The 13,538-nt window shown below is 36.6% G+C and overlaps 1 protein-coding gene across 2 annotated transcripts; it reads left to right on the top strand.

Annotated features, from left to right (window-relative positions):
- Positions 1-2,538: 2,538 nt before the first annotated feature.
- On the top strand, positions 2,539-4,395 carry LOC107044390. Of its 2 annotated transcripts, none has more exons than XM_015266251.1 (3): positions 2,539-2,723; positions 2,866-3,079; positions 3,144-4,395. In XM_015266251.1, exon 3 carries the CDS (start codon positions 3,212-3,214, stop codon positions 4,310-4,312), a length of 1,101 nt encoding a protein of 366 aa, XP_015121737.1. In that variant the 5' UTR covers positions 2,539-2,723; positions 2,866-3,079; positions 3,144-3,211; the 3' UTR covers positions 4,313-4,395. The 2 variants fall into 2 exon arrangements, with proteins under 2 accessions (XP_015121737.1, XP_015121736.1); XM_015266250.1 differs by having other exon boundaries at positions 2,861-3,079.
- The last annotated feature ends 9,143 nt before the right edge of the window (positions 4,396-13,538 follow it).

The raw sequence follows: 13,538 nt of genomic DNA, 5'->3' as shown, positions 1-13,538 counted from the left end.
ACTATCCTAATATAGTTTTTTATTCCAGTTCATTTTCTTTCTTTTTGGTACGTGTCTTATGGTATTACTCTTTCCTCAGTCCTCTTCATTCTTTTTCTCTTCTCATTTGTAACTTCTTTTTCTTATCGGCGGCTTTGGTTAGTCTCTGTTCTTTGTCCACTTGCACTGCTTCTTGCTCTTCTTTTTTTTTTCACTCCCATTTTCTCTTCAAATGCATTCCGTTCTTAGTGATGGCATTGAAGAAGAACGTGATAGAAAACCGAGACGAATATTTTTTTTTTAAATTGAAATCGGTTAGATAGTTTTCGAGATATTTTCAAAAAAACGTTTATGAGCAAAAATTTCATCAAAACAACTGAGTCGATTGTGGTGAAGTCAAGCTGAGGGTTAGTCTTGATTAATACCTATAATCTCACAAAACTCGAGATCTTTTCTGAATTTTTCTACGCCTTCAAACCTTTGATTCGCTAAAAGTTGAATATCAGCTGGACACCCGCGCAGACATACATAATCTTAGGAAGTGTTTTTTTCAATTCCGTACCATTCTACATTATTGCGAAGCTAAACAAGAGGATCTAAAAATACAAGTCTTCATGTAGAAAACTGCAATTATAGACAGATGCCCAACGCTCCCAGCAATCATCATTTCTATTATAATTCCTTGGGAGAAAATCACAGGAAATCATCTCATTCTGGGAATCACTGAACTATCAGAATGAGGAGAGACCATTCCCTCGAATTTTCTTACACAAATTCATTCATTTTAAATAATCACAATGTTAATAATCGAGATACGCGGTAGCGTATCGGCAATATATACGGGACATTCCATGTCAACTCAGCCACCTTGAATTTTTTTGGTTCTCAAAATCCTGAATTGACATGCTCACAGTCAGGTACTACGTAAGTACATGCTTTCCGTAAACCTTTGTTCCTTCAACATCAATCGTTTGTCTACAACATGTGTCAAAAGTTCAAATTTTTGAAAAATCATATCTCGCCCTAACGGACCTATGTGAGAGTCAGTAGAGAGTACGGTGATTTCTCTATTTGTTCCACGATTAGAGAGTAAGTAGAGAATGGGTAGAGAGTTGGGGTGACAGGGCAGATTATCTACTTTCCAATGCTTTGAGAGAGTAGATAGCTGAGGCGAGGGATATGCTGACCCTTATTAACTATGGCCCTTGAGAAATTCGACCCTCTAACCGACTGACCCTTGTACTTGGGACCTGTTTGAACTCCCGGAGCTCAAACTTTTGGACCCTGGAATGTTTTCAGCTGAAAATACTCTGATTTCATTTGAAATTTTTTAATTGGATCTTTGTGACCCTTATAATTTCAGACCCTTAATATTCCAGACCCTTAAATTGGGACTCTCAATAATTCTGACCCTTGAAAATATTGAAAAGTGCAATTTTTGACCCTCAAACCTTCCCTACTGTTGTAGAGAGTAGATAGCTGGGATCGGATGCGTGGTGGGGGCTACTCTCTCTCTACGCGTCTAGAGAGTAGATAGTTGGCGGTAGGTGCGAGGTGGGGGCATTCAAACTCTTATTTTTTAGACACTTAACGCTCCTCATGACCCTAAAAATTTGACCCTAAATGGTGCTGACCCTTGAACATGTTTAGAGTTAAATTTTAGACTCTTAAAATTTCGGCCCCTTAGATTAGCCGTACTATCTACTCTCTACTGTTGTAGAGAGTAGATTGTACGACTAGTCTAAGGGTCAGAAATATTAAGGGTCAAAAATTTAACTGTTATCATTTTCAAGGGTCAGCACTATTGAGGGTCAAGTTTCACGGGCCATGAGGAACGATAAGGGTCTCAAAAATAAGGGTCTGAATGCCCCCACCAAGCACCTACCGCCAACTATCTACTCTCTAGACGAGTAGACAGTAGAGAGTAGCCCCCACCACGCATCCGCTCCCAACTATCTACTCTCTACAAGAGTAGAGAGTAGATAGTACGACTAGTCTAAGGGTCTGAAGGTTTAAGGGTCAAAAGTTGCACTTTTCAATATTTTCAAGGGTCAGAATTATTGAGAGTCCCAATTTAAGGGTCTGAAATTATAAGGGTTACAAAGATCCAATTAAAAAAATTCAAATGAAATCAGAGTATTTTCAGCTGAAAACATTCCAGGGTCCAAAAGTTTGAGCTCTGGGAGTTCAAACAGGTCCCAAGTACAAGGGTCAGTCGGTTAGAGGGTTAAATTTCTCAAGGGCCATAGTTAATAAGGGTCAGCATATCCCTCGCCTCAGCTATCTACTCTCTCAAAGCATTGAAGAGTAGACAATCTGAGAGTAAGTGGAGAATGGGTCTCTACCCATTCTCTACTTCTAATCGTGGAACAAATAGAGAGTTGGACTCTCCACTGGGTCCGCTAGGGCTGGAACTAATTGACGGATTTTAATGAATAAAAAACGATTTTTTTCATTTTTTCATGTGCTACACGCTAGGCAAATATCTCTGGTGGCGCCAGCGAGTGAGGAAAAGTCGCAACTCTTGGGTGACGGATTACGCCAATCCCATATAACGCATGTAGAATGGAGCCTGTCAATAATTGCTCGAATAATAAAAAAAAATTGTCTAATCGTAATTGTTGTGTTGTGGGTTGTGAAAGTGTCGAACGAAGAAACGAAAAAGTGCATTTTTATTCTTTTCCGAACCGTCCATGGGAATTGGAACGAAAGAATAAGTGGATCAAAGCTGTCCGTCGTACGAAGTAAGTAGCTCCCATATTTTTCAGGTTAAGGATTGTTTATTGTAAAGAAAAAATGCGTATGAAAAAACATGCATTAATGATCTATCCAAAGAAATACTTAAATTATTTAGATTAATGCTATAATGATTTTCTTCTAGCCCAGGAGGAAAACCATCGCAGCCTACTGCCAATTCCAGAATTTACAGTTTACATTTTCGTGGAGGTGAAAAATCCAGTAATCCTTTGAACGAGGCGTACAATCCGACACTTTTCCCTCCTGTTTATAAAAAAAAAAACTCCGGATTCGAAATGAACAGAGAGGTCTTTGCATAGGAGGAATCGAGTAGATGCCAATGCGTCAGTCGACAATTCTTGTAGTAAGTTCGATTGGGGATGAATATAAAACTGAATAGATAAATAAATTCAAAAATATGGTTTCAGAAGATGCAGATGGAGGAATACTCGAAGTAGATGAGACGACAGTTGACAAACCTCCACAATGTCATGAAATGACTGTTCAAATCGACCCTATATTGGACGATGAGGAATCAGCAACCAGTTCAGGCTTATCAACATTGTATTGTTGGCAAGATAGTGCAACGATGGAAGTTTCTACTCAAGTAGACATTGTTGTGGCGACAAAATCCAAGGAAAGAATGACAATTCTTATACCTAAAAAAAGTCGGACCATCCGAGTTGATCCAGACTGTCCACCGAAAATCGGATTCTTAGGATTCGAGGATATTAAAGATGATACGACAATGAAGCAACTCGGAGGAATCACATTATCATTTTTCTATATTTTACTCCCATTTATCCGGCCAAAGGAAATGGCACAACCGGCTTATTATAGAACTCTAGATGCACCAAATAGACTGCTCTTATTTCTAATGAAAATGAAGCTTGGATTAAACTTTGGAGCAATTGGGTGCTTTTTTAAAGTTTCAAAAACTAGTGCTTCAAAGATATTTCATAATGTACTAGAAACGCTGTATGAAAAGACAAAGACGTGGATTTTCTGGCCATCCAGAGAAGCAGTTAAAGAAACGATGCCTTCAGCATTTACAAATTATCCACAATGTCGGGCTATTATAGATTGCACTGAACTCCCCTCTGACACTCCACCAACTGTCGAGCAACGAGTACAAATGTATTCATCCTATAAATCTGGCTTCACTGTAAGATTTCTAATTGGCATCAGTCCCTCAGGGATGATTACTTCCATTTCAAAGGCCTATGGCGGTAGACCCACTGATGGATTTATTGTAAATCATTCTGGATTCATAGCACTGGTGGAGCCCGATGATGAAATAATGGCATATAAGGGATTTCCTCAAATCAAGACTGCCCTCTTGGAACGTCAATATGTGCTGGTTATACCACCGTTTGCTACGAATCCACAATTTACAGTGGAGGAGGTCCGAGAAGCCTATTCTATAGCTTCAGTGAGAATCCACGTAGAACGAGCCATCCAACGCGTGAAAATTTTCGGAATTTTGCGACACATTTCTATTGAATTGTTAAATTACATTGATAAAGTTATGTACGTGGCTTGTGTCCTTGGGAATAATAAAGAGCCACTCATTCGTATTGAAGATGAAAGCTCTTAAAGAATGCAAAAATTGGTCTCGTATATCCAGCAAAGTAACGTAAATTTTATTTTTATAAAATTGTAACAAATATGACCAATATAAAGCAACTATTACTAATAAGTACAACCTTTTGTTGCTTATTATAAATATTATCACTCCAGCAATTCTTTGGTCCCGCTATCATCTGAGAGTAATTGGATAAAATAAGTGAAATAAAACTGCTCAATCTTTGGGATAAGTGTACTCAGAAACTCTTCATCACGGAGAATTCGCAAATGTACCCATTGTGCTTTGCAATAAACAAAGAAGTGACAGAGTTTGACAGCAGCTACATACATCGATACCTGTATCTGTGTATAGTATTGATGACTGGTGTTTAATGTGAGTCCCCCTTCATCATTAAACTTTAGATATTGAACGTTACTCCGACGTTTCTGCTAATCAATAATTAATGAGTGCTCGCAGGAATAAGGACATTTAATTTCAAAAAGTTCGAATGCCATGCCATTCCAAATAAACCCATCGGGGCTGCATGCCAGGAAAGGTTGGAGAGAAATGACTAAACCCGTCTCATATACTTGTAGCTGAGAAAGAGTAGCAAAAATGTTTCTTGCAATGGGTTCCATCATTAAACCATATTGCATGGCCTTGTGTGTTGTTCCACCACTCTTATCAGAGTCTCTCTTGAACTTAACTGCCAAACTTTCGAAGTCTTTACGCCTGGTTTTAATTTGATGGACCTTTTGGCTGCAAGTAATCCTCATAGAGCGCTCTCTGAACCATGAAGATGTTTGAGACTGATGCAAAGAGTGGAAGCAAACATCAATCCATTTCTCTTCGTTCACCTCAATTTTGGAAGAATAAAACGAGGACTACCTTGCAGGGCACTCAAGGTTCACCAATTGACGTTGGCCATCAGCAAGTGTCACATGTTCGTAAGCATTATACACCTTGAAAGTTCCTGCCTTTTGTAAATCCAACAATTTGGAAAATAATTTACGACAAAACGATTCATGCTGTCCTTTCAATCTTGCTCTCTCCTCTTTTTGATTAATGCAAATTTCCTCGGCTGGAACCGTGTTGATCATTGAACAATTCTCCTGACGATGAACTTCAGACACGTTCTCGGGATCCTTGAAGTTATAAATTTCTTTATTGTTAATATTCCCTTCATCTGATGGAAAAAGAGAATCAATCGTGCATCCTTTGCGATATTTTTCGAGTTGTTGTTCTGGGGGGCAGTTCCAAATCATAGGTAAATCTGTTTTGGATAACGTGTGCTCGGTATTCACCCAAATACACAAGGCAGCAGCATGTTTACATTGCAGGAGCCCAGCTTTACACGTGCAGTTGGTTCCAAGTATTGAACGCCCGTTCCTCTGATCTATCTGTGAAATTGTAAATTATATTCATATTTTAATGGAGGAGTTTAGAGTTATTCATAAGGATTATTCGATGATGAGAAGAGAAAAATAATTACCTCGATAGTTGGCGTATAAACATTTTCTTTTTTTCCAGTACTTTGAGCACTAGATGTTTCTCTTAATACCCAATCACTTATTTGGCGATGATTTCCACCGATCATCTCTTTCACGTTACTAACGTGACAGCTAACTAATTTTTCACCTTTTGAAATACTCTGGGTGAAAAATACTCAAATCCACTTCCTCAAATCCATTTGTAATTATGTGGATCATTACGTCATTATACAAACTGTATTTTAATTTATAATTTAAAAAGAAAAACATCAATTTGACAACGTCAAGCAATGGACCACCGGCTTACTCCTCCGCCAAGAATTGTACACGACCCTTTTTCAGAGGTTTTAATTTTTCAAGTTCCACTGTTACACAGGGGCCAGTCGAAAATCAATTGATTCTCTTTTTTCTTGATAAATAATAATAATCCCCAATTTTTTCGGGACAGTTTGAAATGTGATATCGATACAGAGATGAGGAAAAAAATTTTCTTGCATAAATTTTTTTTTCGACATTAACGGCTATAATTAGTAAAATCACATTGTCAATCCATCGCTCATACTCGTATGGTGAATCATCCACATAACCAATGATATAACTACATTGCAGACCTAAAAATAGGAGGAGCATAATTGTTTTAACATTATTTTGAATAATGAACACTGAGTTTGGGGAAAAATGTTATCCAAAACCCATAAATTTTCTCATCAGATCCCTACTCTGTTAGAGAAAAAAAATGAAATTTCAGGTTTCCCTGAAAATTCAGTGAAATTCCAGAATTTTAACTACCACAAAGACGAAAATTCCTGAATTTATTTGAAATTACAATGAATTTTTTCTGAAATCTGAAATTTCATGATTTTTCCCCCTAAATTGCATTCAGCGTTGATGTCCTGAAAATTCCTGTATATATTTACCGGAATTTCCTGATTTGTTACTCATTTTCAGGGGAAAATGCAATTGAAATTCATAGTTTATAGGAATTCCTTGAAATTTCAGTAGAAATTAAATTTGCTAAAAATTGTGGGAAAGTACACCGGAAATTTCAGATAGAAATTTTTAATAGTGATGTTAGCGATGTTAATAATTGAATACCGATGTTTAAAAATTCTTAAGTCGTTATGAAGATGTCGTAGAAATCGAAAGCTTGCAATAGCTCAGTCAATAATAGGGCGAAGAACTCGCAATTCGTTCAGTTGGGTTCGAATCCCACGTGTGTTAAATTTTTCCACTGTATCATTGACTCAGCCAGCGTCAACTCTCGCCCTTGATGAGCGTAAAGAAATGAAAAATAATACGACACGCAGCCAGGAAAATTAAACGTCTGATTGTTCTTGGAAGAAGACCTTGTATTTGTCGTACACTTTCAATCGGATTGCGATTCACAAATTACAAACACAATATAATACGCTGTCATGGGGGGTGAAAGGGGGAGGAGGACGTAAGCGGTCTGAAAAATTACAGATTTCGCGGAATCGTGTTTCCATACAACCTCCAAGGGTTACAATGAGTACGAATCTAATTAGTTGTCCTGAAACTCTTGCTCCTGCAACATCATCCCTCATTCTCTGTTAAGTGTGTTAAATTTCCTGTAGAAATTTAACACACTGAATTTTCCTCTTGAATTAACTGAATCGTTATTCTCCTTCAGTTGTTCGTCAATTTGGATCGAGGTATGTAATCTGTCTGTCTGTAATGTGCCAGTGGAGAAGTTATAAAATAGGAGGAGTTCATTTTTAGTTTTCAATGGATAATAAATTATCATAGTCACAAGTACATTCATGAAAGAATGTGTACATACAATCCTTGTTGTGGACTTGTTGAGCGCTAAATATAGAGTCACCACATGATCTTCACTCCCTTCTGAGATAAAGGGCCCATTTATAAGAATGTTGGAATAGATTCAATGGTCTTCATTACTAATTCCATATTGATGGCTTCATTAATCTAATATTAATCTATCCATAGGACTGATCAACTCATTTTTTTCATAAGATGACCCATGCCGAGAGATGTGCTAGACAAATGCGCGCCCCTGGAGAGAGAGGTCACATTGGAAAAGGTCTACGTGTAATTTCGGAATCGTTACGGAAAAAATTTCCATCCTTGCCGGCGAATTCACGAATGTGTATCAACTGTACAAAGAAAACTGCCACTTGTATTCCTAGCCCATCACCTTCTAATTTTCATCCATACATCGAAGCCTTCCCTCCTATATCTGATTCAACAGCGACTGGAGGCTCCGATGACTCTTCCGGGTACTCTTCAAATCTTACACCATTTGTGGCGGACATTTCTATCGGTAACATCACAAACAGTTCATTGAGATCTGGCAATTCTTTCCATTAAGTAGATCCTAATAATAATGGATTCAACGAAGCATTCGATGGCCCAATGGAAATCGACGATTTCTGAGTCGATGAAGATTCAGACAATGAAGTGAGCAAGAGAAAAGTAAAACATTCACGTTCTCCTCGAGAAGTTGAGCTGGAAGAAATGTTGAATGGCCTGAAAGAAAAATTTGAAAGTACGGAGGAATACGCTGAACGTCTACAAATTTTGACAGTCGCTCCATTGTCATGGAATACTCGGAAAGTGAGTGAAGAATTTGGAGCCACGAGACACATGGCTCAGAGAGCGAAAAAATTGAGAGAAATGAGAGGAGTATTCGCTTCGGCCGTCGCGAAAATAGGAAAATCATTACCAGATGAAACTATTGAGAAAGTCCACACGTTTTACGAGAATGACAGTCGAATTATGCCAGGAATCAAAGATAAAGTATCCGTTAGAATCAACGACGAGAAGAAAATTACGCAATAAAGGCTGCTACCTGAAAATTTGGCAGATCTGCATCAACAATATGAAACTTCTCATCCGGAATCTCCTATGGGGTTCAGTAAGTTTGCGGAGTTGAAACCGAAACATTGTGTATTGGGAGGAACGAGTGGTACGCACGTTGTCTGCGTCTGTACGTACCACCAAAACTGCAAATTGATGTTGGATGCCATCAATATTTCTACTCTCACAGAAGATTCAATTTTTCCTCTTACGAACTACAAAGATTGTCTCGCGAAGCTCATGTGTTCCAATCTAATGCCTGCGTGCCATTTAGATGAATGCCAAAACTGTCCGGGAGTTGATGTGCTATCACTTGAATTGAAACAATTACTTTGTAACTACGCTATGATTGAAATTGTGGAATTCAAAACGTGGCAAACTGATAGAGCAACATTGCAGACACAAACTCCCAGCAAGAGAATTCATTGATTTACTTTGTGAACGATTGAAAGTGTTGAAATCTCATCATTTCATTGCCACTGAGTAAACAGCCTATGTGAAAGAGCGAAAAGAGAATTTAGTTGAAGGAGAGATTTTGGTTCAGCGTGATTTCTCCGAGATTTATTCCTTCGTTTCTCAGAATGCAGCTCAATCAATTCATTATAATAATGACCATTGCACTGTACATACAGTGGTCTATTATTATCGTCAGGGGAGTGATATTTGCCATCAAAGTCTAGTCCTTCTATCTGATAGTCTTGTCCACGATACTGCTGCGGTTTACGTGATGCAAAAGATTTTGATAGAGCACATAAGAAAAATCTGTGAGGTGGTGACAAAATTGATTTATATTACCGATGGAGCTGCACAACATTATAAGAATCGGTACCAAATCGCAAATCTTTTGTCCCACAAAGATGATTTTGGAATTGAAGCGGAAGCTCATTATCATACGACTGTATATGGTAAAACGGCATGTGATGGAGTAGGCGCAGTTTTGAAGAAGGGAGCGAGGCGAAGGAGTCTGCAGATAACTTAAGGGGAACCTATCCTCACACCTAGTGGTCTGTTTCGCTGGGCGAAAGATCACTTCAAAGATCTTGATGTATTTTTTTTATAGTAAAGAAGAACACAAAGTTATCCAGGACAGCTTAAAACAAAGATTCAACAGTGCGAAGGCCATTCGAGCCATCCAAAAAAATCATGGCTTCATCCCTGGAGAAGATGGACAATTATTAATTAAAAGATATTCAGCAGTGGCTAGTGGAGAAATTTTTCCGAAGAAGAGTCGACGAAAGCATTAACTTCTTATATATACCTAGCGATCTGACATGAAAATTGAAGATTTTTAAGTCGTATTTTCTTTCTCGAAATAGAGGTTCATCAATTTAAGTGGTATTAAAACTATCATATTTTACTTAGTTCAATTTGACAATGGAGTTGCGTTATGCATTGAGTAAAAATATATGATACAGGAGTAAGTGGTGAGTTTCATATGTGATTTGCATAATTATAGGCGTTAATGTCGAAAAAGAAGAATTTTTCATGGAAAAAAATTGTTTTTCTCATCTCTATATCGTTATCACATTTCAAAATATTCTGAAAAAATTGGGAAAATTATTGAAAAAAACTGAAAAAATTATTGTTATCTATCGAGAAAAAGAAGAATTAATTGATTTTCGACTGGCCTCTGCGTAACAGTGAAATTTTACAAATTCAAACTTCTGAAAATGGGTTATTACTTGCCCTCGCAGTACTGGTGTATTTTTTTCATATAGTACATGAAAAAACGAAAATAAATCGTTTTTTATTTATTAAAATCCGTCAATTTGTTCACGAGATATGATTTTTCAAAAATTTGAGCTTTTGAGACATATTGTAGACAAGCAAGTTATGTTAAAGAAATGAAAATTTAGGGAAAGCATGTACTTATCTAGTACTTGATTGCGAGCATGTCAATTCAGGATTCTGAGAACCCGAACAATTCAGGGTGGTTGAGTTGACATGGAATGTCCCATAAATGACTGAATCCGCAGTTGATGTATATCCACAATGCTGTGCTAATGAGAGAATCCAAGAAGGAGAACTGGATATCGGAATTGTATAGACGACAGAGATCTGGTATGGCATGTATATGGTCCTGGCCAAGTTAGCTACCATGGAGATATAGGATTGAATGAAGCAATCGAAACTGAATCCGAGGGAAAAGGAGAGAAGAAATAGCAATAAGTATTAGAAAATAACGAAAAATTAAGGAATTTATCTGGACTCAATGAATTCAATTAGAATAAGGAAAGAAGAAAATCGCTTTGGATACAAAGTTGAATATCTCCAAAACTGATCATCCGATTCAGCCCATCTTGGGAACCATTGTAATGGAAAGAGGAAACTTCATGATAAATTTCAAAGTTGATAAATTGATTATCCACAAAATGAGAGTGCGTACAGGGATATTTAGCGAAAAACCGAAATATTGAAATATCTCGAAAACTTATACTTGATTCAACTGTTGATTGATTGAGATAGGAGACATCGAGACGAATATTGAAAAAAAAATTGAAATCGGTTGGATAGTTCTTCGAATATTTGCGAGGAACGATATAGAAACAAATGTCGATTTGCAGAATTACATTTTTTTCTCAGTCTAGAGCGCATACAAGGATTTCAATAAAAACAAGGAAATCGCTTTAGATACAAAGTTGAATATCTATGAAACTAATCATCCGATTCAACCCATTTTGCATACGAAACATTGCAGTGATAGGAGGAAACTTCATGCCGAATTTCAAGTTTATATGTTGATTTTTGAAAAACTGAGCACGTAGGAAGACCCCGAAAAATCAAAATATCTCAAAAACTTCCTATGTCGGGCTATATATATTTTGAGAGTTGAGATAGGAGACAGAGATGGATATTTTGAAAAAAAAAAAATTGAAATCGGTTGAGCAGTTTTTTTTAGATATTCTGGAAAATGGTTTTTGATACAAAGTTGAATATCTCCTAAACTAATCATCCGATTCAGCTCATCTTCAATACGAAACATTGTAGTAATAATAAAAAACTTTATGCCAAATTTCAGGTTGATACGTTGATTTTTTGAAAACGGAGAGTGCGTATCAGGTTTCTTAGCGGAAAACCAAAAAATTGAAATATCTCGAAAACTTTGTACGACGGGATGTATATATTTTGATTGATCAAGATAGATGACATCGAGACGAATATTTTGAAAAAAAAAAGTTGAAATCGGTTGGATAGTTTTCGAGATATTTGCGAAAAACGATTCAGAAACAAATGTCCATTTCTCCAAAACGGCTGGGTCGATTGAGCTAAACCTGAACATAGAGTTAGAGTTAGTCCTTATTAATACCTATAATCTGACAAAATTTCAGATTTTTTGGAATTACTTTAGCCCTTTATTCGTTCGATTTTCTAAAAGTTGACCATGAAGTGGACGAAGTTGATCACCCGCACATACACACATCGTCCTCAAATTTTGTATTTTTACGTTTCAGACTATTCTACATCATTTCCAAGCAAAATTAGAGAATCCGCAAATCGACTGATTACAATGCTTCCATTTGGAAGCCAAAATATATTAACCTCAACTCTATGTTGAAACACAAGGTCAATGTCCCGGTAGCTAACTCTTTAAGGAAGAGTCGATGAAAGAACGTGCATAAAAATAAATTTGGTTATTTTGGTCATAGAGGAATTATCCTAGAGGATTATCCAACTTTATTTGACCGAAAACAATTATTTGCAGCTATAGAAATATTAAACAAACATCAAACTAAACGAATTTATTATGTAAGAGCTATGTCCTAGTAGTTGAATCCAAAAAACGTCCATGTCTCAATACCTGAATCCCCATGTCCCAGTAGTTGAATCACAAGTTATTGCCACGGAAATCTACACTTAATAATAAATATCGTTCATTAAATAACAGATTGGTACGAATATTATGACATATGGATCATCATCATGACATTATGCAAATAGAAGAAACATTCAGTAAGGTTTCTCACTAAAATAACACTCTTCAGATTCCAGTCGGTAGGTGTGCAGACTCTAAAATTTCTCTCTAGAGGAAAAATTTAGTTTGAAGAAAAAAAATTTCTGATTTTATTCACGTGCATTGAAGGATTTTCGATAGTTTCACTTATGACAATATCTCACACGTGTAACAATATTAAACTTAATAGTGAAACAACGAATTTAGCTACTCGGACATAAGTTAGGCCTGATGGCCCAATACCTGAATAGCTATTTATTATGATATTGAAGTTTGCAGATTGCGAAGAGAGCGAACTTTTGACATTGCATATCTTGCGAAAAAATGGCAATATCTGTAAAAAATCAAATTCAATGAGTCGGGTATGAAAAAGTTTGAAAGCGATAGTTCTCGGGTTGTTGAAATGTCATATAAAATTAATGATTAGGCCATTATACTAAAGAGAGATTTGTAAAAAACAATCAACACGGAATAACTATTGCTAGAATTCGTCTATTTAAAAAACTCCAAATGTCGCAATTGGAGCTCAATAAAATCTCATTGCGATATTTTTTTATTTTTCGTTTTTTGTACCCGCGCACAACATATTCACTGATGTGCAATAGAACTTTGGCAAGCTGTAGTGTACGTATGAGGGCTCAAATTGAAAAAAAAGTCACGTTTTAAAAATGAAAAAATCTTCTTGCGACTATTTTTAGAATTTTTTTTTAACGCTTCATCTATATTTTATGTAATGTTTATTTTCGTGGAGATCATTAACATTGAATATCTCTTAAAATAATCCGTCAATTTTGACAATACTGTCACCAAATCCGAATCATATTGATATCTCAATGTGACTATCGTCGGAAATGAAATGCCGTCGTGCCAATGTTGAAAATCCGAAGATTTCGACGGAAACATGCCAAAAACAGAGAATATCTCGTACAGAAATAATAATAATGATGATAATAATAATAATAATAATAATAATAAT

This window comes from Diachasma alloeum, unplaced genomic scaffold (assembly GCF_001412515.2).
Source record: "Diachasma alloeum isolate Michigan unplaced genomic scaffold, Dall2.0 Dall_scaffold_00724, whole genome shotgun sequence".
In the NCBI taxonomy this organism is placed as follows: domain Eukaryota; kingdom Metazoa; phylum Arthropoda; class Insecta; order Hymenoptera; family Braconidae; genus Diachasma; species Diachasma alloeum.
This window is presented reverse-complemented; position numbering and strand designations above follow the sequence as displayed.

Bases quoted from the DNA above. Each gene is read 5' to 3' on its own strand.
- LOC107044390 (XM_015266251.1), top strand. From the start codon at position 3,212: ATGACTGTTCAAATCGACCCTATATTGGACGATGAGGAATCAGCAACC.